Source organism: Agelaius tricolor, unplaced genomic scaffold (assembly GCF_023055355.1).
Source record: "Agelaius tricolor isolate 1412-34295 unplaced genomic scaffold, bAgeTri1.0.p SCAF_1, whole genome shotgun sequence".
NCBI classification, from domain to species: Eukaryota; Metazoa; Chordata; class Aves; order Passeriformes; family Icteridae; genus Agelaius; species Agelaius tricolor.
Genome location: NW_027269261.1, coordinates 68,926 through 91,528, shown reverse-complemented (window position 1 = coordinate 91,528; position 22,603 = coordinate 68,926). Strand labels below are relative to the sequence as shown.

Here is a 22,603-nt window from a genome sequence, read left to right as displayed (position 1 = left end):
GCAATCAGCCCAAAGTGGTTTTGCAGTGAGCAAGTCTTTCAGTGCCTGAACATCACTTAGTAGAGGAGGGGGAAAAGAAAAAAATCCCTTTATTTGCTTTTTGTAATTCAGAAATTTGCCATATATCTAAAGAAAAGCATTAAAAAAAAGAAAAGAAAAAAAGGCAAGCCCACACATTTGACATCAGAATTAACTTACCCAAGTTAATTCTGGTGTCACTTCATCTGCCTAATTGGGCCTAGAAATAGCCTGTGGGAAGGGGGACCAGCAGCCTTGAATGCCTGGAGCAATTTGTATCAATTATTTCCCACTGCTGCCATCGTGAGTGGAAGCCTTACTGAGTGCCTCCATTAGCCAGGTGCCAGAGCTCTGTGTTTTCATTCCAGGCTTTCTCTGGGAACCAAGCAGCATGGATGGAGGAGCTGGAGCCTTGGCAGGAGTGCCCTCACTCCTCTGTCAGCAGCAGTCCCTGGGAGCCACCAGCACCCACCAAAAAGCAGCATGGATCATGGATGGAGGAGCTGGAGCTTGGCAGGAGCAGGAGGTGCCAGAGCAGGAGTGCCCTCACTCCTCTGTCAGCAGCAGTCCCTGGGAGCCACCAGCACCCGCCAGCCGTTCCCTGAGATAAGGCCGAGCCAGCTGGGAGGAGCAAGCCTTTGATATCCTGCCTTGCTGAGTAAGTATGCCATGACAATAACACTTTGAACTTTTACAGCACCTTTTCATCCCAGGGCTGAGTGCTCCACAAACATTCCTGCCCCAAGCCTCGTACCACCCATTGGAGGAAACCATTCTGTTTTTATATTGTAGTGTTCTCTCAGGCCAGACCTTCCAAAGAGCTCAGTGCCCATTTTGCTGGCACTGGAGAAATTATTTCCTTTGTGTTGCCATTTTAGATACCTGTGGCCAGTATCAGTCATGTTCACCCAGCTCCTGCCCCAAAATGCTTACAGCTAGACTTGTCAGGTCTGCAAAAATTGAGCTAAAAAACTTGTGAACTGCTTTGTCTCCTGCTTATAACCCTCAGAGCTCCCTGATGAGAACTTTTTTTGACAAACCAAAATTCCATCAACCCTCCACCCAGTTTCAGTCAGACCCTCCTGTTGTCTGTAACCAGATTTCTTTTTAGCTGATGTAAAACCTTACCAAAAAAGTAGATACATTTGTTTTGTTCATCAGAGGTATTTGCTGTGCTGCTTTTCTGCTTGGAAACAGAGCAAGAACATACTTGTCTCAGACACAGACATACAATAGATAAATAAAAAGAGAGATGCTACATCCCAGATAGGCATTGTTTTGTGCTTTGCTACTGCAGGCAACAGGATTAGACTTTGATTTTCATCTACTGTCTGCATTCTCAGTGAGAAAATCCAGTCAAGGCCAATTTTGTAGTTGATCTATCTCTGTGGAAAGTTGATTCCAAAGTGGTGCCAAATGTCAGTGAAGAGCAGTTAAGGTTTTCCCAGTAACAATGACAGAGTCTCCCAGGGAGGGTGAGCCAAGAGTGCACTCTGCAGCCCAGAGGACAGCACTGGGCTGTCCTTGCAGTCACTGGTACAGCTGGGCAGTACACACGTTTCACTGTCTCAAAGGACAGCACCTGTAAAGCATTCACAGCTTTCATCTCTGCCCTGCCCCTTGTCTGGCCAGAGCATCCAAAGGCCTTTACATGGGATACAGCATTTGAGTCCTGCTCCAAAGTCAAACCATCCTCTGATGCCTTCAGCTCTGATTTATTTCCCCTAATGCAAGTGAAAATCAATAAATGCCCTTGGTCTGTTTGATTCTGGGGCAAGGTAGCTCTGCTAGCTGGAAATACAGCTAACAGCTTGTTCCTCTTCTTAAATATGCCAAAGTCTCTGGTCATTCAAATCCCATGAATCTCAGGCAGGTCATTCATAGGCTGGTTGCAGTGACCCCCACCGCTGCAAATTGAAATGCAAACTTCAAACAGAGGGTTGCTTATCCAAGCCAAGTTTCTCATCTTTTGAGATCTGCCCATCACAAATCATAAGTGCAAAGTGGGAAAGAAGGGGGAAATTTAGAGTGATAGAGCCTAGCTAAAAGCTATCAAATACATCATCTCTTCAAGTAAGGCTGGAATACCATGGAAATGGCCTGATATAACACATGGCCTGATGATTGTTTGAACTTCCTTTAACATGTACCCCTGGGAAAAGAGAGAGACACTAAAGCCTAAATGTGAAAAAAAAATAAAAAGAGAGAGGGACAGACAGGCAGAAGAAGCAGAACTGTTTGAACAGTGTTTGAAGTGCTGGAAAGAGGTGCCCCCCACATCACTTCCTTCACTTTCCTGTCATTCAACAGCTGCATTTCTCACAGCTCACGTCTGGAGTGGGCCCACGGAGGTGGCTGGGCATGAGAATGGCACTGACACTGTCAGGGGTGCAGGGAAGGGGCAGATCTTGTGCCATGTGTGTGGGTATGCAATCACTCAGCAGGTATCTCAGATTCTGTAAAGACAGTCGTTCATTTTAAAACAAAGAGACAGCTGCCGGGGAGCTCTGAGCAGTTTGTAATTCAGCTTTAGTTCTCAAAAAGTCCTCAGCATTAAAGATCTGTGTAAATCAGAATAGCCCCAACTTCCTTTCAAGCCACAGCATCCATGTCCTCTGCCTGAGCTTCTCTGTCCCTGCCAGCACAGGTGGCTGTCCTGCCTCTGTCACTGCCAGCACAGGGTTACTGTCCCCCCTCTGTCCCTGCCAGCACAGGTGGCTGTCCCCCCTCTGTCACTGCCAGCACAGGTGGCTGTCCTGCCTCTGTCCCTGCCAGCACAGGTGGCTGTCCTGCCTCTGTCACTGCCAGCACAGGTGACTGTCCTCCCTCTGTCACTGCCAGCACAGATGGCTGTCCCCCCTCTGTCACTGCCAGCACCGGTGGCTGTCCTGCCTCTGTCCCTGCCAGCACAGGTGGCTGTCTTGCCTCTGTCACTGCCAGCACAGGTGACTGTCCTGCCTCTGTCACTGCCAGCACAGATGGCTGTCCCCCCTCTGTCCCTGCCAGCACCGGTGGCTGTCTTGCCTCTGTCACTGCCAGCACAGGTGGCTGTCCTGCCTCTGTCCCTGCCAGCACAGGTGGCTGTCTTGCCTCTGTCACTGCCAGCACAGGTGGCTGTCCCGCCTCTGTCCCTGCCAGCACAGGTGGCTGTCCCCCCTCTGAGCACGCCGTGCATCACCGAGGCAGTGGAAGGTGAGATGACAGAGGTCAATCTGCTTCTCGTGAGTGGGATGAATAGACGTGCTCTGGGGAGAGGGATCGGAGAGTGGGTGAGGAGATGTGTTCAGAACTGGCTAAAAGACTGGTTGAAGAAGAATGTTAATAGTCTTTTTCAGATAGTTTGGAATAAGCTTTGGAGGACTTTGGGATGATGGTGTCTCAAGTGAGCAGTGTCACGTACACTCCAAGTATAAACAGTGCTTGATAAAACAGCTCAGGGGAGGTGCTTTGTGTGAGGCAAGTGCCTTTATGTTTTTAGAGGTTTCAGAGAGGTTTCAAGTAAGAAGCACACAGTTTCCTCTAACGAGCACGGGTGTTTGTAGCTGCACTGGAACCGAGCCACTGAACACACACAGATATTCTGTAGGCATAAGATATGTGTGTATTTATGTGTGCCTGTGCTCAGGCACACACGAGCCCACACAAAGAGCAGGAGAGCCACTTATACATATTTATTTCCCTTTTTCCTACTAGGTAGCATATTCATTGCTGCATTTGTAGCCCAAATTACTCACAAGGAGGAGAAAGTGATTTCCCTCTAAGCAGAAATAGAGATGAGGAAATGTTTCATCCTGGCTGCAGTGAGAAATGTGGGGTTGAAGCAGTTCTGGAGCAGGCAGTGTGGACACCAGAAGAGGGCCTTTCCCAGGCCTGTGCACCTTGCATTTCTCACAACACAAATGTGGCATTGCTGCTTCTGGGCCCAGGGCCAGCTCCCTGCAGTGCAGCCCTCCAGAGGGTGCCAAGGCAGTTTGCCACCACACCTTGTCCATCTTGCTGCCTCACTCACTGCTGCTCTTACAGATGGCCAGCATTTGTGTCTTAGACATTTATCCTGCAAAACAGAGACTTTTGTATGAAAAATATTTGGTGCATCAAAATATTTTCCTTAAGTATAAATTTTCATCTTGTTTCAATCTTCAGGAAACATTTTGAAATTTTAGATGTTGTCTTTTCTCCTTTTTGTCACCTTCCTTCTGTCTCACACTCTGTTTTCTGAAGACAGTAGGTGTTTGCCAGTGTTGAAGGGTTTGGTGGGAGGGTCATTTTCTCCTTTTTGTACCCACTTATTTTATTATTTTTCAAATTATTCAAGGCTTTACCTATATTGTTAGTGTAGTGCATTAAAAGTTTGGCTAGCACAGGATCTCAGCTTCCTATCACACCTCTCAATGAAGTAAGTACAAGAAAAAAGATTATATTAGAATCATCTTTTTTTCTCCTTTATCTGAAGTTTGTAAAATTACTAAATAGATGTAAAAATAGATAAGCATTTCTTAAAATTTTGATATTGAAGTTTTCCATGCAGTCAGTGGCAGATGGAAACTATTACTGGGAAAGAAACAGAAGTGAAAAATTTTACAAATATTTTGGGTAAAGAAATACAATTTGTCTCAGTTTGAATTCTGAAATATAAACAACTTGAAAATTACATGAGTATTTGGAAAACTCCACTTATTGTCTCTGTGCCTTGTACATGCAAGTTGAGGGCAGGGTCTAGACGGGCTTTGGCTGAAAAGCAGCACTTCAAGTTCATGAGCCACCGAGAAACCTCATCTCTTCCCCTCAGGTTCCATCCCAAAATCAGGCCAAAACAAGGAGCTGCTGAGCTGGAATTTCTGAGAACATTTTCTTATGAATGCAGCAGAACATGTTGCTCCTAAAAACAAAGCCTGTCTGCTCAGAGCTCCAGATTCCTAGGCCTGCAGCAGTCCTCAAGATGGACATGGAAAGGAAATACATTCTGCTGAGTGTATTTGAGATGTCCCAGTTTATTTTTGACAGGACTTGTTGCCAGGCTCAGCGTCAGCATCTAGAAATCGAGATGACATCCTTCAGCACAGTGAATCTGGATTTTGCATCTTGGCTGTTTCAAAAAAACCCTGGAGTGGGTGGACTTTGCACCTCCTCCTTCAGGTAGCCAAGATTCCATTTAAAGATTACGTTCGAGGTTTTGGCTGATTTCAAGGCTCATCCTGAATCTTACTTGTGTCTCATGCTTTTTGCTTGTGGGTTCAGCATTTTACAGTGACCCAAAGTGGTTCAGATCCTGCAGAGGTACTATGAGAAAAGGGATGGGTTCTGCATGTCCTTCCCAGAGGTTTGTAACATTAAGGAAAAGCTTGTTACAAGAAGGAGAATATACAGGGTGACAAGTAATTCCTGTCACAGAATATGAACGAGGTGTTTATTCCCATGCAGAGAAGTGGATCAGCTGTTTCACCAGGAAAGGTCAGGGGTTTATGTGTGTTCTCCCATGACAGCCATGGGCAAAGCTCCTCGAGAGCAGTTGTAGGAAGCTGCTGTGCATTTCTGAGCTCCTGAAGGATGGTTATGCTGTAGCCACGTGTCCAAATGGCCACTGCTGCTAGGGCTTTATCATTCGTGGCTGTTATCAGAAGTGTGGAGATGGGAAAGGCTGCCAGGGCTCTCCCTGTGGTTACAGCCAGGCCCCAAGCGCAGCAGGGCTGGAGGGAGGAGCACAGGGTGGTGCTCACCCTGGGTATCCCCCTGGGAGCGGGGACGGGGCAGCGGCCGGGCCGCGGAGCAGCGCAGGAGGAAGCGCAGAACAATCGGCAGGGAAATCCAACCCAAAATAACAGGCTGGCCTTCACCAAAAGGAAAGGTCACTGCCTGAAAGGCACTGTTTGAGAGCTGGGAGGGGTTAAAAAAGAGTGAGTGGAGGCGACTCAATGCCTCTGCAGCTCCAAAGAATTCCTTTTTTATAAGGAAAACAATGCAGGAGAACAATGTGGATATTGCAGTGCTTTCGAGGCAGCAGATTTTTTTTCCTTATAGAAAATAAATTGGAACTGCTTCCATAAACAAGAGGCATTGGCTACAGAAGAAAGCAGGAGCTTTTGTGGAGATTTAAAAATAACCAAAAGTAAGGAGCACGCCGGCAAAGCGTTCTGTTTTCTCAGCATTGCCCGGAAAACACCACACAGCCTCCGAGGCTGAGGAAGGGAAAGGCTACGAGAGCAGACTGGGAGACATAATGTGGTAAACTCCAGATCTGCCAGATTTTGTTCTGGGAGCCAGTGTGTGATGATAGGTTACCTCATGATGGGAATTGGATTGCAGACTTTGCCAGCTCTTTACTCAAACATCCAAAATCTTTCAAAACGTTTTTCTCCAGCAGACAAGCTTATTCCAACAAATTACACTACCATGTACTGTGTCCTAACTCAGTCTGGTTCTTAGAGCTGCCCAGAACTGAATATTCATGAATTCCAGACAAACATCATGGTTTACTGTGCTCATGCTGTACCTGGCAAATAAATTTACCACACAAAGTGCACTCAACCCCCACAATGCATTAACCTCAGCAGCTTTAACTTTTTTAAGGCATTTACTTAACTGGGGTTTTTTTCAGTTGATAAAGATAAAGCGGTGTTGGTGGTGTTACCTGATTCCTGATGTCTCTAATTACACTAGTGCCAGCATATCCTCTGCTGCTGGAGAGGGGTTTTCTACTGGGAAAGCTCATTTGATTTTTCTGAATGAAAATAAGCTGCCCAGAATGCCCAAGTACACAGCAGTAAAACACTTGCTTTGGTAGAGAATTGAGTGCTTCAAAGTAGGGGGTTTATTTCATTTTAGCATGGATGAGTCTCCAATGACTTAATAGTCACGACAATGTCAATATTACAGCCAAAAGGTGTTTATTGGAGAGATGTTGAGGAAAAAATACACTGCTATTTCTGTGCTGGCACACATCTGTAGCTGGGAAACAGCAGAGGAGCTGCACTGTACAGCTGTTAGCAGAAAATTTGGGAAGAACTGCTCTGGTGAAATGTGGGGTTCAAGTTGAGGATTCATCAGTGGTGATGCTAACACTGTGAGAATGGCTCACTCACCCTGTGCCAGGCTGGTGTGGCCCCAAAGGCTGCCCCTGCTGATGGCAGAGTGTGTGAAGCCTGTGCTGAGCAGGCAGGGGCATCCCCCCAGAGCCCCTTCTCACAGCAGGGGCAGAGATGGACCAAGCCCACGCGTGGGAATGGATCTCTCCAGCTGAACACGCCGGTGAGGCGGCCAGGGAGCGTGCTCAGCATGAGCCAGGTGACCGCCACATCTCCAGGGCAATGGTTCTTGCACCTTCAGAGCCACGGTATCGCTCACCTTGTGTTCCCCCCGGCTTTTAATCACTCTCAACCAGAGGAGTGCTCCCGTGGAGGCTGCTGCACCCTGTGCACTAGGGAGCCTGGCAGTGACCCCGTGTCTGAGAGGAGGGCAGCTGCAAGCAGGCAGCCACCAGGAAAACGTGGGAGTTTCAGTGGTTTCTGGAGCCTGAGGAATGGGGAGAGGGCCTGAGCTAAGCAGGAGTTAAGCACAGTCATCCAGAGGCCTGGCTGCTAGGATTGAAGGTCGCTTAGTGAATAGCTATAGTTTCTATAGATATTTCTTTATCTGTAGAAGTAGAATATGGAGCCTTGTGCAGGAGAAAAAGAACTCTTTATGCAAGATATGACCTGGGGGGCATCATGCCAGGCTCTCCCTTCCAGATTTGGAAGGATTCAGTGTTTTGTGTGGCATGATGGGAAGTTTTGAAAAATAAGATTTCCTCTTTGGTGCAGGTCAGATGGGTGACACCTGGCAGCTTGTGCACTGCCACTGTGTTAACCTGTGTGCCTCTCCTTCCCTCCCTGCTCCACAGGCACAGCACGGGAGCAGCAGGGAGAGAGAGGTGGGTTTGTCCTGCAGGATCCAGGAGCTCGCTGTGGATATCTGAGCCTGCAGCTCCAGGCTGCTGCAGCACCCACGGTCTGCACACACCCAGAGGGCACAGGTACTCTCAGAAATGTGGGCTGTCGGGGCAGTGCCAGCTTGGAGAGCAACAGTAACTTCCAGCCTTTTCTTTTGTCTACATTTCCAGTGTTCAGTCAGTCTAATTACTGCTGGGCCTTTGCCCAGCATGGTGGGAAATGCTTCAGGGGCTAAAGGGGTAAAAAAAGGGGAAAACAAAAAAAAATCAAACTATAGTCTAAACCTCAGGAGGGAGAAGACATCTGTCAGGACTAACTCTTAAGAGAAATGGGATGAAGAATACTTGTTTACTAAATCTTTCATATCTGTAGCTAGTTCAAAGAGGTCTCACAGTCCTTCCCATTAGCAGAGCAAAAGAAGAACAGAAAAGCCCTCAGCCTAAGCCATTAAAAGCAGCAGCAGCAGCAGCAGCAGCTTTGTGTGCTGGAGTATGGCAGGCATTCCTAGGCTGGCTTTTTGCTTTTGCATCCAGCACTGGTAGAGGAAAGTTCTTTGCAAGGTGATAGTTCCAGCCTTGTACTGAAATGTGAGCAAAGAGGAACTTTCTCAGTTGGATTTGGGTTTATTCATAGCACTTGTAAACAGAGTTAACGTGAAGATAACACGTACAGGAAGTGTGCCACAAGTGACAAACGATTTGGGACAGGGACAAGGCACTTTCCCCCTCAAGGTCCTGTTTTTCTCTGGAAGAATTATGCGAGAGCAGAAAAGTTGCAATGGCATTGCAGTTCCCTGCACAGAAAATAGCCAGGGAGGCGAAGAACAGCCCAGCGGTGCCATTCACCTGCACCACAACTGGGAGCATCAGTGAAGTGAGGAGGACTGAGCAGCTGCCCACTTCAGCAAACCCAACAGTAATGTCAACCAGCGTCACCTTTGCCACACCGCCGGGATGTGCCTGGGGACAGTAACCTGTGTTTTTTACAGCCAGCTCTTGTGAGCCACAACACCTCCTGCTCTGGGGTGGCCACCGCTCACTGATCACAGTGACAACAACCTTGTGTACAGGCACTCTGCAAAATTGCCACCTTAGATGCCACTGAAGCACAGCTTTGGCTGTCAGGCATCTCCCCTGCGAGCTGTCCCTTGTGGTGTTTCCGCAGGGGATTGTTAATTATTAATTAATTATTAATAATGCGGATTGTTAATTCCGCAGGATTCATTGTTAATTAATTGCTTCCATTTTTTATTTGTAATTTCCAAAGTGACTTTTACGGCCTCTTCAGCCTACCCAAGCTTCATACCACACCTAAATGCTCATTTTCACTGCCTGAAGGGCTTTTCTGACCTGAATAATTCTATGAATTTGGCCCGTACTTCAGCTTAAGGGGAAAGCTGCACATTGATTGCATTTTGGAGAAAAAGATTTGAACGTCCAGCTGTAAATTGATCTTGTGTTTTGTCTTCCAGGTTCACTGGTATTGTACTTTGCAAATGGCATGGCAAATGCCACGAGAGCGGCTGGTGAAGATGGCTCAGAAGCAATGACAAGAATGTGCTGCAAAGTTGGGTCCAGCTCCCAGACATGGTAGGGCAGACACACCTTTTGATAAAGCATCAAAGACTGTCATTTTTATTCTTTGTGTTTGTCTGTGCTCCTATTCTGATCACCCCTTGAAGTATTATTTTTCAAAATGATATCTAGGGGAAGAAATCATGTTTATTTAGGGGGAGCCATAGTTTTCATCTGTTTCAAATGCACCAGGTGTGTTTTAAGCCCTGCAAACACAGCAAGAGCTGCAGAGTTTGTGGTGCAGTTTCCTGCAGCGCTGATTTATTCCTATATTCCAGTGACCATGCCCTGGGGTACCAGCTAGGCTCAATAGCAGGAGCAGGAGAAGCAGACCCAAGAGCTGCTTTGGGTACAGCCCAGGCAGGCTTGAGGCAGCCTGCAAAGCCTGGCCTTGCAGTACACACTGGTCTCCTGTTGCCATCTGCTGGAAAAATCCCCGATGGATATTTCCAGATGTGGGGAGGAGCACCCGCTCCTGTCACTGTTGGAACTGCTGGGGGCTCTCTGGCCCCGTGTGATCTGCCCAAGAACAGCGTGTGCACCCGGCTGTTACCGCTCTCTGCATGGTGAGACGCCTTCAGCCGAGGTCAGTGCAAGAGCAAAACCATCCTGCCAACACAAGCCTGCTACTAGAGAGCCAAAACATTATCCTTCCAAAGGAATTCAGCATTTTTCTCCCTTACAACTCTCCTGTTGGGTCACACCATGGAATGGTTTGGGTTGGAAGGGACCTTAAAAACGACCTGGTTCCACCCCCTGTCCTGGGCAGGGACACCTTCCCCTTGGCCAGGGTGCTGTGCTGCCACAGATCAGGTGACAGATCTGTGGCAATTGTCATGATATTATTAAGGTGTGGCTCTTACTGCCTTGCCATTTGTGAACCCCGAGGCTGTCTTGTCCTAGTTTAGCTTTCTGATGTGGAGGAGCTGAACTGACAACTGATCTGGAATTTGGTGCTCTCTGTGGCATGATATCCTGTAAAATTGCTGTCCCAGAAATTCTATCATTATGGCTCTGCTCCATAAAGAATGACATGGCCTGACTGTCAGCAATTTTTACTTCTGCAATAGTGTAAAAATGGTAAAATTTGAACACTGCTTATTATTTCAAAAGAAAATATTTTAAAACTTGACGTGATAGCTATAATTACACCTGAAAGGTAGCAAGAGCAGATACATAGAATACTTTTCCCTCTTTGTAAATACACTTTTCATTCAAAAATGTGCTGATGGGGATGTGCTTTTATGCATTTAGTGACCTTTACAGATTTCTTTCCCCGCTTTTTTCAGTTCACAGAATCATGGAAGAATTCAGGTTGCAAGGGGCTCTAAAGATCACCTCATTCCAAGGCTGCTGCCGCCGTGGGCAGGGACGTGCTTCCATCGAGCAGCTTGCTCAGAGCCTCATCGCAGAGCACCGACGGGCATTGAACACTTGCAGCGATGGGGCAGCCCCAGGACCTCAGAGCAACCTGTGCCCTGTGCCAGCCAGGTGCCAGAGGAGGAAGGAAGCCCTTCCCACCTGGAGCAGAGGCTGCGTAGCCTTGTGTCACCGAGCGTGTGAGACAGAAAGGCCCTTCCTTTCTGGAGGGGTAACAACACTCAAAGCTCTTTCTCGGGACAAGCCGAGCAATGGAAGGCCAAAGGAGCCTTCAGTTCTTCCAGCAGCTTTGGGAACAACTTGAAGGAGGAGCAGAGCTGGCCTGGTGCCTGCCGGCTCTGCAGGCAGTGGGCATGGCGAAGCTGCAGCTGCATCTGTCTTCTTGGCTGAGGCTTTATAAATGAGGCGCTTTTCTGTAGTTCCTTTTCAGGCATGACGTGCAAGTTGCCCCTAGAAGTCCAAAGGCAGCTGTTTTCTTAGCAGAAGGAAGTCAGGAGGAGGCAAAGCCAGCAGCTAAGTCTGGATAAAAAACTTGGCTAACCTCTTTTCCCCCCCTCCTCCAAACAGGCAAGTGTGAAGCACTCAGCAGAGATCTGCCCGGGAGGAAAAGCAGAGCCAATCTCTGAGAAGAAGGGACGTGCGAGCTCTGGCGAGGACGGCTGCTCCCCCTGGCCTTGGTGTGGGACCTCCTGAGCTGCCATTCCTGTGGTGGGAGTGTTTCTCCTCTCCTCCGGCCAAGCCAGAGACCGCCTAGGGAAAGGAGCAGGTAAGGTTGAAGTACCGAGGTCTCCCAGGTAAGAAGTGACACGGCCAAAGGAAATGGCCTCAACTTGCAGCAGGGAAGGCTTAGATTGGATTGGAGGGAAAATTTCTTCACTGAAAGGGTGCTCAGGCAGAGGAGCAGGCTGCCCAGGGAAGTCCCCATGCCTGGAGACATGTCAAGGATGTCAAGATGTGGTGTTTAGGGACCTGATTTGGGGGGGCAGCAGCTGGGCTCGATGTCCTTAGAAGGCTTTTCCAACCGCAAGGATCCTATGGTTCTGGAAAGCCTTGACCCCTCTGGCTCTAGCACAGCACCTGGATGCTGACAAAATGAGGCTGGTCCTAGAGCCTGGAGGTCCCTGTGCCACAGGGAGAGGACAAGCCGGTGTCACCTGCAGGGAGGGTCTCGACCCCAGAGAGCCGTCAGTGACTCCGTCCCTGCCCGGGGCTCTGGGTGCGCCCTCGGGGGGCGGGGGACGACACCTGCCCTCGGGTGTCCCTCTGGGCACCTGGGAAGGGAACCAGGTCCATCCGTGCGGCAGCTGCAGGGCTTGCAGGCTTTGGGGCTTTGCAGCTGTGTGCCTTGTCACAAGGTGGCAGGGACGTGACACTGCCTGGCAACGCTGCTGGCCTCGGATCCTTGCTGCTCTCATCCTTATCCCATATGGATTTAGCAGCAATCTTCTGTCTTTGCTTTCAAACTGTCCTTGGGAGAGTTCCAAGAGAGGGTCATTAGTTATTTCAAAGCCTACATCTTTTACCTCTTGGCACTGAAGAGAAAAGACACAAACCTGCTTTGCATCCTTCTGCCTGGAAGTCATTGTGACACACAGGGAAGGGAGGAAGGGGCTGGCCGGGGTCAGCCTCTGCTGAGCCTCAGCTCTTGCTGCTCCTGCTCACAGGGTAAAGCCAAAAGCTGTCGTGATCAAAAATGCAGGCCGCCCTTCTGACCTGAGTCACAGGGGCCGTTTCTTCTGAATGAATCAAGGTGGGAAATCCTTGGAGCTTCAGAAGAAAAAAAAACCCAAAACCGTAGGTACGTTTGTAAGAGTGTGTATGTACGTACATTTCCTTCGATGAAGAAGAAAATCTTAGAAATATCATGTCACGTCTGGCTTCCTAGAGAAGATCCTGAACTCTGGGCTTCTGAAAGCAAATGGCTGTGCATTTATAGGAGCGTTTCCCTTCTTTTTATGTGCCTCCCCCAGTCATCTTCTACCCTTGCCCACGGCAAGGAGAGTGCGGTGATTTGGCTGCTCCGCTCTGCCGAGGTTGTTGCAGGCTGTGTAGCAGGGAGCGAGGCCTTTTGTGGCTGCTCATCAGACATTTTCCTACAGCCTTCTCCCTGCGATGGTAAAATGAGACTTGTGTTAGCGAGCAGTCAAGTAGAGCAGATAACATTAGAAAAGAATTGTTTCTGAGCTGCTGTTCACTAGCACGTGTTTCCCCTTTCCGGCAGAGTGCAGCCGCCCAAGAAGGGATTTTTTGTGGCTCAGCCGGATGTGCTCCTGCCTCCCACCGAGTCGCTGAGACGGAGCTGAGTTTGCATTCCAATGTCTTGGAACAGAGGCTCATCGGAAGTTTTCTCAGCTATCCAAGGCACGGAGCCCTGGAGCCAAGTCAGCCTGAGCTGCTGCGTGCTTGCTGTGAGCCTTGAGGTGAGCGCACATCATTGCGGGCTTGGGATCGATTGAAATGCGCTAAGGAAACCAGCTCTGGGGAGGGAGGGAGGCAGGGAGGGAGGGAAATGCTCTCTTAACATGTGCCAATTCTTCTGTCAAACCCATCAGGGCAGGACAGCGTTCAGACTGAAAGTGTAAGAAGATGTGGAGTGAGACACAGAATCTGACAGGAGCACCAGACTCACAAGTGCACAAATTTTGCTTTTGGCTTGGATTTAAACTCAGAAGTTGTAAGGAATTTGGGAAGGAGAAGGGACATTTCAGAAGGAGAAGAAGAAAAAGAAGTTGTTGTTGTTGTTACAGCCCTGGCAAAATCTTTGGTTCTAGCTAATAGAGCAAGTTAGTTGAAATAAAAAAAAAAGAAAAAAACGTGGGTTTTTTTTCCTTCACTGTTCTATTTGTTGGTGGTAGATGGTGTGTTGTTTTATTTCTTGGTCTTATTAACTCTGTGTAAATAGTTTTTTTGAGTGAAGCTCACTTTCTGCACGGGTTGGTTTGTATTTGAGGTAGGATTAATTTCATGAGGTTTCTTTCCTAGACTTCTGATAGGTATTACTGGGATTTTGGTTTTGTTTACTGTGTGTATCAACAGAGAGATTTGGTAGGGCCAGCTGGGCTGCTGGAGTTTTGGGTGTTAATTTATTAGATGGCTTTTGTTAAACACAGAATAATTATGTAAGTTAACAGCAAATTACCCAATTACCCAATTTATCTAGGTATGCTACCTAAACACAATGCTTTATGTCTTACCATTTTTCTGTTCTTCTGCTCCAAGTAGTTGTGTCAAAAAAGAAAGCACTGTTATTTTTCTGAAGAGCTTTCTTTTATAACACGGCCTTTACTCCCTTTGAATTTGAGTCAGAGGAGCCAAACAGCTGTAGCTGCTCTGAGGGCTTTTATATTTGGTGGGATTAGCCCCCTCCCTTTTCCCAGGCATCATGGGAATGGGAGGCGGGCACCATCAGGGGTATATTAACCCCAGCTTTTGGTGAGGGGCTTCATTCCCTCTCTGGGGTGTGCTGGGGTGAGAGCTCTCCTGTTATTTCAGTGAAGAGCCTCTTTCAGCTTAGCTTGTTTTCAGCAGGTGTTTCTGGGCATCTAAAGCAATAGAGACTTTGAAGATCCTGTGAAGAAAATGGCATGGAATACAGGGAGTGTTTAAGTTGACGATTTTGGGTTTTGTGTTTAGGGGTGGTAAAGTGCATTTGCAATTTCTGGTTTTGTTCTTGTTTTGTGTTTTTATTGTTTTTAGGAAGTGCACAGCTTCCAGAGATCCCAGGTTGTGTCAAGCACAATACTTTTTTCAGCGGATTCATCATGTCACAGGAGGCATCTGCCCAGTGTTAAAAATGATGTTTGAGATTGAGGCTTCAGGTGAGTTGAGGGTTGTGACTGGGAGAGGGAGGGTGAGTAGGTATCCAGTTAGGAGTTATTGGGGGGCAGGGGGGTTTGCAGGCAGCAGGGTGAGAAAGAGTGTTTATTTGAGGCCCCCCCCACACAGGGCTTTTCAGAAGCATAGCAGAGGCATTCCCATGTCTTCCTCATACAAGGTCATCCACTGCACTCACAGGAATGCCATTTAACTTTGCTTTTCTCTAACCCAGGTGCCACTGATAATAAAGGCCACAGCCTTGGAATCAGGATGAAGCTGGAGCCTGAAGGAGCCAGGCACACTCAGGAGAGGGCAAGTAGCTGACTTGCTGGGATTTGGCCCACATAACTCTTTACTTATACTTTGGTTTTGGTTTTCTTTATTGTAGCTGACCGAGAGGCTAACAGGCGATCACGGGGCCCTCCGAGGCAGACTCATTTCAGGTGCAACGTGGATTCACATCACCGATCATCCAAAAGATAAGTCTGGGTCACGGCCTGGAGAAGGGAGAGTAGTGGGTTGGGAGTTCTTGGGACAGATTTAAAAATTAGCAGAGGGAAAAGCAATCTTCTCCAAGGGGCCTCTTAGGACAGCTAAAGGAAGAGACTCCACATTTGATGGCAGCGTGCAGGCGGGCAGGGCAGAGCAGTTCCGGTCCACGTCGTGTTGTCCGGTGTACCGTGTTACCTACTGTGTCTTTGGGGTCCCTTTTGCCTTTTCCCCTCGAGACCCTCACCACAAGCATAATGTGTCGTGTTTAACGTCCCCCCGTTTGTCACGTTCTGTGTCACGGGTGTCTGCACATGTTTGTGCCGGAGCTGCTCTGCCCTGCCGCAGAGGCTGCTGCAATAGGACAAGGCTCAGGGACACGCAGTTTGTGGGGTGTTGCCGGACTCTAGATGATATTCCTAGATAGACAGAAGATGTTTGGAGCTGTGAAGATATCCTGCAGCCCTTTGACGTTTGTCCTCGCTTTCTTTCAGACGCAGAAGGATAAAATCCAGGGCAAAATCCATCCACCCATCCCGAGTGAGGAGGTTCCCCTGAGCAGGTCAGTCACCGTTTGTCTCTGCAGGGAGAGTGTAAAGTGTGACTCTGTTACAGCTCTGTTCTTTTTCTTTTTAGGAAGTAAAGCTGGACATCATCAGTCAAGGTGAGCTGGGCAAGGTGAGCATTGAGTAGCGTGCAGAAGCAGTTGTTATTGCTCAAGTCTCACTTTCCGGTGCAGCTCTAAGCATCTGTTCCTGTTTCTGCGCTTTAGGCAATCCACTCGGAGTACGCCAGGCCCCAGTCACCAACCGGCCGACGCGCCGGGTTTGCCGCTCTCCCGAACCCTGGGGAAGAATCACGGGACTCGGCGATGAAGCCTCTGCCTTTTCTGTTTAAAGGTGTCACCAGGGCAGCCTTCAGCAATGGCCAAGGAGTTGTGGTGAGTCAGGGAAGTAGGGAGGAGGAGCGAGGCTCCGCTCAGGTTTCAGCAGCGCCACATCACCTCGTCTCCTCGTGCCCCACGACAATGGCGTCAGCCTCCAAGTGCAGCTGAAGCGTGTGGCCCCAGGAGCCGGGCATTCTTGGGAAAAGAGTGAGTGGCAGAATTGTTGGGTTTTGGCCAATGTGCTGCTGAGGTTATGCATTGATATTTTGTTTACTTTATTGGAGCAGACGAAGAAACAACAGGAAGCTGTTTAACAAGAGTGCCAGCAGGACCTTCCCAGCTGTCGAGGCAGCCTTCCTTTGCACCTGACATAGACCGGCATCCCCAGATGCCTGAGAGATAAGTAGAGGGCTACGACCCACAGAGGGGATGAAACCAGGGCGCAGGACAGGGACCCACCGGGAGGGGTTTTTGAGTCCGCTTTGGAGACGGGGGTGTCCACGAAGCGGCCCCTTAGGCCTGGGGGGGAAATAAAAGCAAAGTCTCACTTTTGATCACAGTGCTGAGGTGAGCAGGGCAGAGCAGTGCCGGTGTGTACTGTGTCATTTGTCTATTGTGTGTTCTGTGTGGTTGGATGTGTCATGTCCTTTACCTTAGGCCTTTGAGGAGCCTAGCAGAAACCCTGGCATCATTGTTAGCATCTGTAATCTCTGCATTCCTTGGCCTGGTACCCAGGCCATTGAACTTTTGACTTGGGAGCTCCGACAGGCATCAGAATTGCATCTCTCTTTGGAAGCATCCAGTCAGGTGGCTTTTCAGGTCTTATTCTGAGCTGCACGGACAGCCGTGCTCCGCAATGCTCCATTTCAACGGATTAGGCTTTGTAAGAATGCGAGGTTAGGGAGAAGATTCTGACCGTAGGACTCCTGGGTATCCATCTTTGCAGTTCTTGGAATAAATCATTCAGCCAGCATCTTCCTCCAGGGTTCTCTGAGCCTCATCATTTTGCCATCTGTCTCACCTCGGTCATCTCCTTTTGCATTCTCTCAGTCCATGCAGCCACTTTCCTTGCCAGGAGCTTTCTGTTCCTGTTGTGTCCCCCCTGTCTGTCACGTCCTGTCTGTCCTGTGTCACGGGTGTCAGCACACATTTGTGCCGGAGCTGCTCTGCCCTGCCGCATAGCCTGGTGCACTAGGAGAGGTCCCGGGGACGTGGCGTTTGTAATGTGGGGTGTAGTTGGACTCTAGATGGGATTTGTAGATGGACACAAGATATCTGGAGCTCTTAAGTTATCCTGCAACAGTTTGACTCTTGTCCTAACTTGTTTTTCAGATTCAGATGGATTAAATGTGTGCCAGAGGGCCCCATCCCGAGTGAGGGGTTTCCCCCGTGCAGGTGAGGCACCATTTGTCTCTGCAGCAGAAGTGTAAATGATGCCTCTGTTACAGCACTGTTCTTTGTCTTTCTTTTTAGGAAGTAAGTCTGGGTACCAGCAGTCAAGGTGAGCAGTGGAGAGAAGTAGTTGTTATTGCTCAGGTCTCAATTTCTGCTGCAGCTCTAAGCTTCCATTCTCGTGTGTGCGCTTTAGGCAATCCGCTCAGGGTATGCCAAGCCCCCGTCACCAACCGGCCGATGCTCCGGGTTTCCTGCAAATGTGAGCCCTGTGGATGCATTACAGGACCTGGTGATGAAGCCCTGTACTTTTCTATTTGAAGGTGCTATCCAGGTGGCCTCCAGCAAGTGCTGAGGAGTTGCGGTGAGTCACGGAAGTAGGGGGGAGGAGCGAGGGTCCACTCAGGTTTCAGCCGTGCCAAATCACCTCATCTCCTCTTAACCCAGGCACCCCCTGTGACGACGGCCTTGGTCTCTGAGCATGCCCGAAGCGTGCGGCCCGAGCAGCTGAGCGTTCTTAGGAGCACGGTGAGTAGCAGACTTGTGGGGTTTTGGCCGAGGGGCTGCCAAGACCAGGTACTGATGTTTGGTTCTCTTTAGGACAGCTGTCTAAGAGACAACAGCCTGGTGCCAGCAGGAGCTTCCCAGCTGACGAGGTGGCCTTTCTTTGCACCTGAGACCGGCATCCCCAGATGTCTGAGAGAGAAGTAGAGGGCTACGTCCCACGGGGGGGATGAAAGCAGGGTGCTGGTTTGGGAATTACTGGGAGGGGGGTGGTTTGAGTCCGCTTTGGAGGTGAGGAGTGTCCATGAAGCGGCCCCTTAGGCCCCATAAAAGCAAAATCTCACTTTTGATCCCACTGCTGAGGTGAGCAGGGCAGAGCAGTCCTGGTGTGTATTGTGTCCCTTGTCCTTTGTGTATTATGTGTTGTTGGATATCTCATGTCTTTTATCATAGCCCTTTGAGGGGCCTGTCAGAAATCTTGGCATCAGTCTTAGTATCTGTACTCTCAGCGTTCCTTGCCCTGGCACCGATGCCATAGAACTTTTAACTCGGCAGCTCAGACAGGTATCAGAATGGCAACTCTTTTTCGAAGCATCCGGTCAGATGTCTTTTCAGGTCTTGTTCTGAGCTGTATGGACAGCTGCACCCTGCAAGGTTCTGTTATGATGGATTAGGACTTGTAAGAATGTGGGGACAGGTAGAGGCTTCTGACCGTAGGATTCTCGGGCATCCATCTTTGCAGTTCTTGGAATAAATCATTCAGTTAGCATCTTGTTCCTCCAGGGTTCTCTGAACTTCATCAGCCCGCCATCAGTTTCACCTCGGTCTTCTAATTTTGCATCCTCTTGGTCCTCGCTGTCATTTTCCTTACCCAGAGATTTCTGTTCCTGTTGTGTCCCTGTTGTTTGTCCCGTCCTGTCCCATGTCACGGGTGTCTGCACACACGTTTGTGCCGGAGCTGCTCTGCCCTGCCACATAGCCTGGTGCAGTAGGAGAAGTCCCGGGGACTTGATGTTTGTAATGTGGGGTGTAGTTGGACTCTAGGTGGGATGTGTAGATGGACACAAGGTATCTGGAGCTCTTAAGTTATCCTGCAGCTCTTTGACTTTTGTCCTAACTTTCTTTCAGGTGCAGAAGGATAAAATCCAGGGCAGAGCATCCCATCCCGGGTGAGGGGATTCCTCCGAGCAGGTCAGTCACTGCTTGTCTCTGTAGAGGAAGCATAAATGACGGCTGTTACAGCAGTCTTCTTTGTCTCTCTTTTTAGGAAGTCAAGGCTGAGAGCAGCAGTCAAGGCCGAGTGGGCAAGGTGAGCATTGAGTAGTGTACAGAAGCAGTTGTTTTTGCTGATGTCTCAGTTTCTGGTGCAGCTCTAGGCATCTCCACTTTTTTTTTTTTTTTAGGTGGTCCGCTTGCCATCTATCCTGGCCGAGCATGCCCATTCCAGGTGTGTGCAGCTTAAGGTATCAGTGTGGCATCCTTGTCAGGTTAGGGAGGTTGTGTTTTCACAGTATCTCAGCATGCTTTTCTGCTTTGTTTCTTTGCAGGTGCTGTCACTGCCCTAGGCACGCCAAGGAACAGAGGAGGGCAGGTGAGTTGGGGTTTAGGCAGGCTGACTCATAGGCGAGCGTTACACAGCAGCATGCTAAGCGTGTACCTTTTCTTTTTGCAGGTATCTTCTGGGCACCCTCTGGAGTCAAATCAAGATTTGAGGTGGGCCAGGGCAGTGGTGCGGAGGAGCCCTGGGGGTTACTGTTTTTGACGGCAATAGTCACCTTTTCTGTTTTGTCTTAGGTACCCTGAGGAGCCTCGTAGCCAAAGGTTGGAAACGACAGCACCGAGGCATACACGGAGCACGTTTCAACATCCACGTCCGACCGAGGATGGATTTTGTCTGCTCCTTTTCCAAAAGCTAAGTGTCGGGGCCAGTGGTTAGGAGAAGGGGAAAAACCTTTACTATCACAGAGGGCAATTTGATGTCAGCTTAGTGGAGAGGTCTGTAGTGGGGTGGGCTCTCTGGAAGTAAAGGGAGAGGGTTTCCCCTCAGCCTCGCCAGGGCCTTTGCCGGGCAGGGCAGTTCCAACCCATCTCCACATTTTTGTGTACTTTGCATCATCCACCTTCCTCGACTCAACATCGTCACGGATGTTTCCCCCGAGGAGCTCGCCTTCAGGTCCGGAGCTATAGCCACGGTCACCTGGCTATCGGCTTCCTTTTCTAGGCTTGCTGAGCCTCTCGAGCATCCTCTTAATTGCTTTGGCACTAACTTCTTTTAACGAGTTACATTTCATCATCACGTGCTATCGTCATAGGGCTTCCTCTCCTTTGGCATCATCAGCCTCTGGCTCATCTTGCGCTAGGCATCTCGGGTCCCTAAGGGGAAAGTGCCAGGTAGTTGCCACTTGTCTCTGTCTTATGTCATCCGTGTCTGTGTTATGTCGTCCATGTCTGTGTCCATTGTCTTCCATGTCATAGGCCTTTGTTACGTCTCGATGCTTTATCGGCACTATTCTGTGCCATATAGGCCGTATTCTACTCACGTTCCTTTCTGGATATCCCTTATTCTGGGATCTTTACATTTTTACTCTTTGAGACATTCCTGTCTCAAAGGGAGAAGATGTTCTCATCCATCTTCTTTCTCTTTGGTAGTGCCTTTTTTTCCATGCCATTCTCTTGGACTGCTAGAGGGAGCGTCTTAACACTCTCCTCATGTGACTGCAGTACTTCTATAGGTTCCATCTTCTCAAGGGTATAGGACTCAAGAATTCATCTTCCAGCGAGTTATCTCAAGTCCTGGCTTATATTGTGTGTACCTGTGCTGGCTTATACTGTATGTACCTACCCTCTATGTACACTTGCACTGTATGCATCGACTTACATTGTTGTGTGTACTTATATTGTACCACTTATGGTTGGAGCTGCCCTGCCCGGGCACGTAGTCACAGTTAGGTAGAAGAGTTATAAAAACTTTACTGTTCGTCTGTCTTTTATGGGATTTTGGGTAGAAAACTTACTGGTCCAGAGTGGAGACAGGTCCTAGCTGTCAGATAGCCACTCGTTGACCGCTTCCTGTCGTCTCACAGGTCCCCAAGGCTACCGATTTCCCCAGAACCTACCAACTGACGTCAAGGAGCGCAGCCAGAAGATGTGTCGCAGCACGTTCTTCAGCGTCTCGAGTAAGGGCCGCAGCGAGCGTGTAAGTGGGAAGAGCGTGTGAGCATGTGTGAGAGCACGTGTCTGTGTCTGTCTGCGTCTGCTCGTCTCTGTGTGTGTCAGCGCATGCTGATTGGATTTAACCTTGTGTGTGTGACTTTTGCTTTTCAAGTTTTTCAACTCATTTTTAAATTTAGAATAAAAAATCCCCAGCTGGGTTCCCCGCCCCCCCAGCTGTTTTTTTTTTTTCCTCAGTCCCGGTCGGTCTGTGAGGCGACGTTCATCACCAAAGTTTGGACGCGGACTGTCCAGGGACCGGGGTTTTTGTCAGGCAGGAGGATTTTTTTGAGGCTCCCGGAAACCACGTTCCCGAGGACCAATGATGGCTGGGGTGTAATTTAGCAGTTGTGATGAGAGGGATGGTGACTTCGTGTGTCATCTGAAGGGGGTGTTAATGGTAGATGAGTGGTGTTTTTTGTGTGCTTTTGTTGATTTGGGTTTCCTGTAACAATAAATCCACATGTAATGAAAATAGAAAAAGGTTATCATCTTGTATTAATATGTGTGTTGTGTTGTATTGCTCTGTATTACAGGGTGAGCACAGGGTGAACTCTCTCCTCCTTGCCGTGACACCTGGGCTGGCAGGGATGACACAGTGACCTCGGCCGGCCCATGCTGCCTGTGCCATCACCTGGCACTGACGTGTTTGATGAAAATCCTTTTGCAGGGATTTTTCACCTGAGAAGCCTCAGAACAGCAATGGAACCAATTACGATCTGCTGGCTGTGGAGTGTGGGCTGGAGATGGTTTAGCAACAGGGGCATCTTGGATTGGTCTCCTGTGCAGTGTCTACTTGATGACCAATCATGGTCCAGCTGCGTCGGGGCTGTGAGCAGTCCCAGGTTTTTATTATTCATTCCTTTCCAGCTTTCTGATGTCTCCTTGCTCTTTTAGTATAGTTCTACTATCTCATTTTCTTTTAATATAATAGAGATCATAAAATAATACTTCAGTCTTCTGAAAGGTGGAGTCAAGATTCTCGTCTCTTCCCTCGTCCTGGGGACCCTCAAACACCACCACAATCAGTGGCCGAGCGGGTTTGTGCGAGCCTCTCAGGAACCCTCGGCCAGTCCTGAGTCGGCAGACACCGGGGGGCAGCCCCGACACGGCCGAGAGCGGGGAGCCACTGTGCCCCGAGGGTGCTGAGGGCACCTGGGCTGGCAGGAGACACTCTCTGTGTGTGCCCCGAGGGTACTGAGGGCACCTGGGCTGGGGGGAGACACTCTCTGTGTGTGCCCCGAGGGTACTGAAGGCACCTGGGCTGGGGGGAGACACTCTCTGTGTGTGCCCCGAGGGTACTGAGGGCACCTGGGCGGGGGGGAGACACTCTCTGTGTGTGCCCCGAGGGTACTGAGGGCACCTGGGCTGGCAGGAGACACTCTCTGTGTTTGCCCCGAGGGTACTGA

General features: G+C 49.2%; 1 protein-coding gene and 1 long non-coding RNA gene across 2 annotated transcripts; both read left to right on the top strand.

Annotated features, from left to right (window-relative positions):
• The first annotated feature begins 553 nt into the window (after nt 1-553).
• On the top strand, nt 554-12,525 carry LOC139594252 (uncharacterized). Its single transcript, XR_011680567.1, has 3 exons — nt 554-676; nt 9,415-9,532; nt 11,465-12,525. It is a non-coding gene; the product is annotated as an uncharacterized lncRNA (long non-coding RNA).
• Nucleotides 12,526-14,690: 2,165 nt separating this feature from the next.
• LOC139600200 (uncharacterized) lies at nt 14,691-22,144 on the top strand. The gene is made up of 15 exons (XM_071448208.1): nt 14,691-14,715; nt 14,946-15,025; nt 15,839-15,880; nt 15,975-16,142; nt 17,562-17,564; nt 17,677-17,742; nt 17,862-18,008; nt 18,081-18,136; nt 19,113-19,175; nt 19,252-19,293; nt 19,388-19,447; nt 19,532-19,575; nt 21,068-21,180; nt 21,393-21,559; nt 21,731-22,144. The coding sequence occupies exons 1-14, from the start codon at nt 14,691-14,693 to the stop codon at nt 21,537-21,539; spliced, it is 1,056 nt and encodes a 351-aa protein (XP_071304309.1). The 3' UTR covers nt 21,540-21,559; nt 21,731-22,144.
• Nucleotides 22,145-22,603: the final 459 nt, after the last annotated feature.

Bases quoted from the DNA above. Each gene is read 5' to 3' on its own strand.
- LOC139600200 (XM_071448208.1), top strand. From the start codon at position 14,691: ATGATGTTTGAGATTGAGGCTTCAG. The intron at 15,881-15,974 runs GTGAGCATTGAG...TCTGCGCTTTAG, and splicing joins GTCAAGGTGAGCTGGGCAAG to GCAATCCACTCGGAGTACGC. The intron at 17,743-17,861 runs GTGAGCCCTGTG...TCACGGAAGTAG, and splicing joins GCTCCGGGTTTCCTGCAAAT to GGGGGAGGAGCGAGGGTCCA.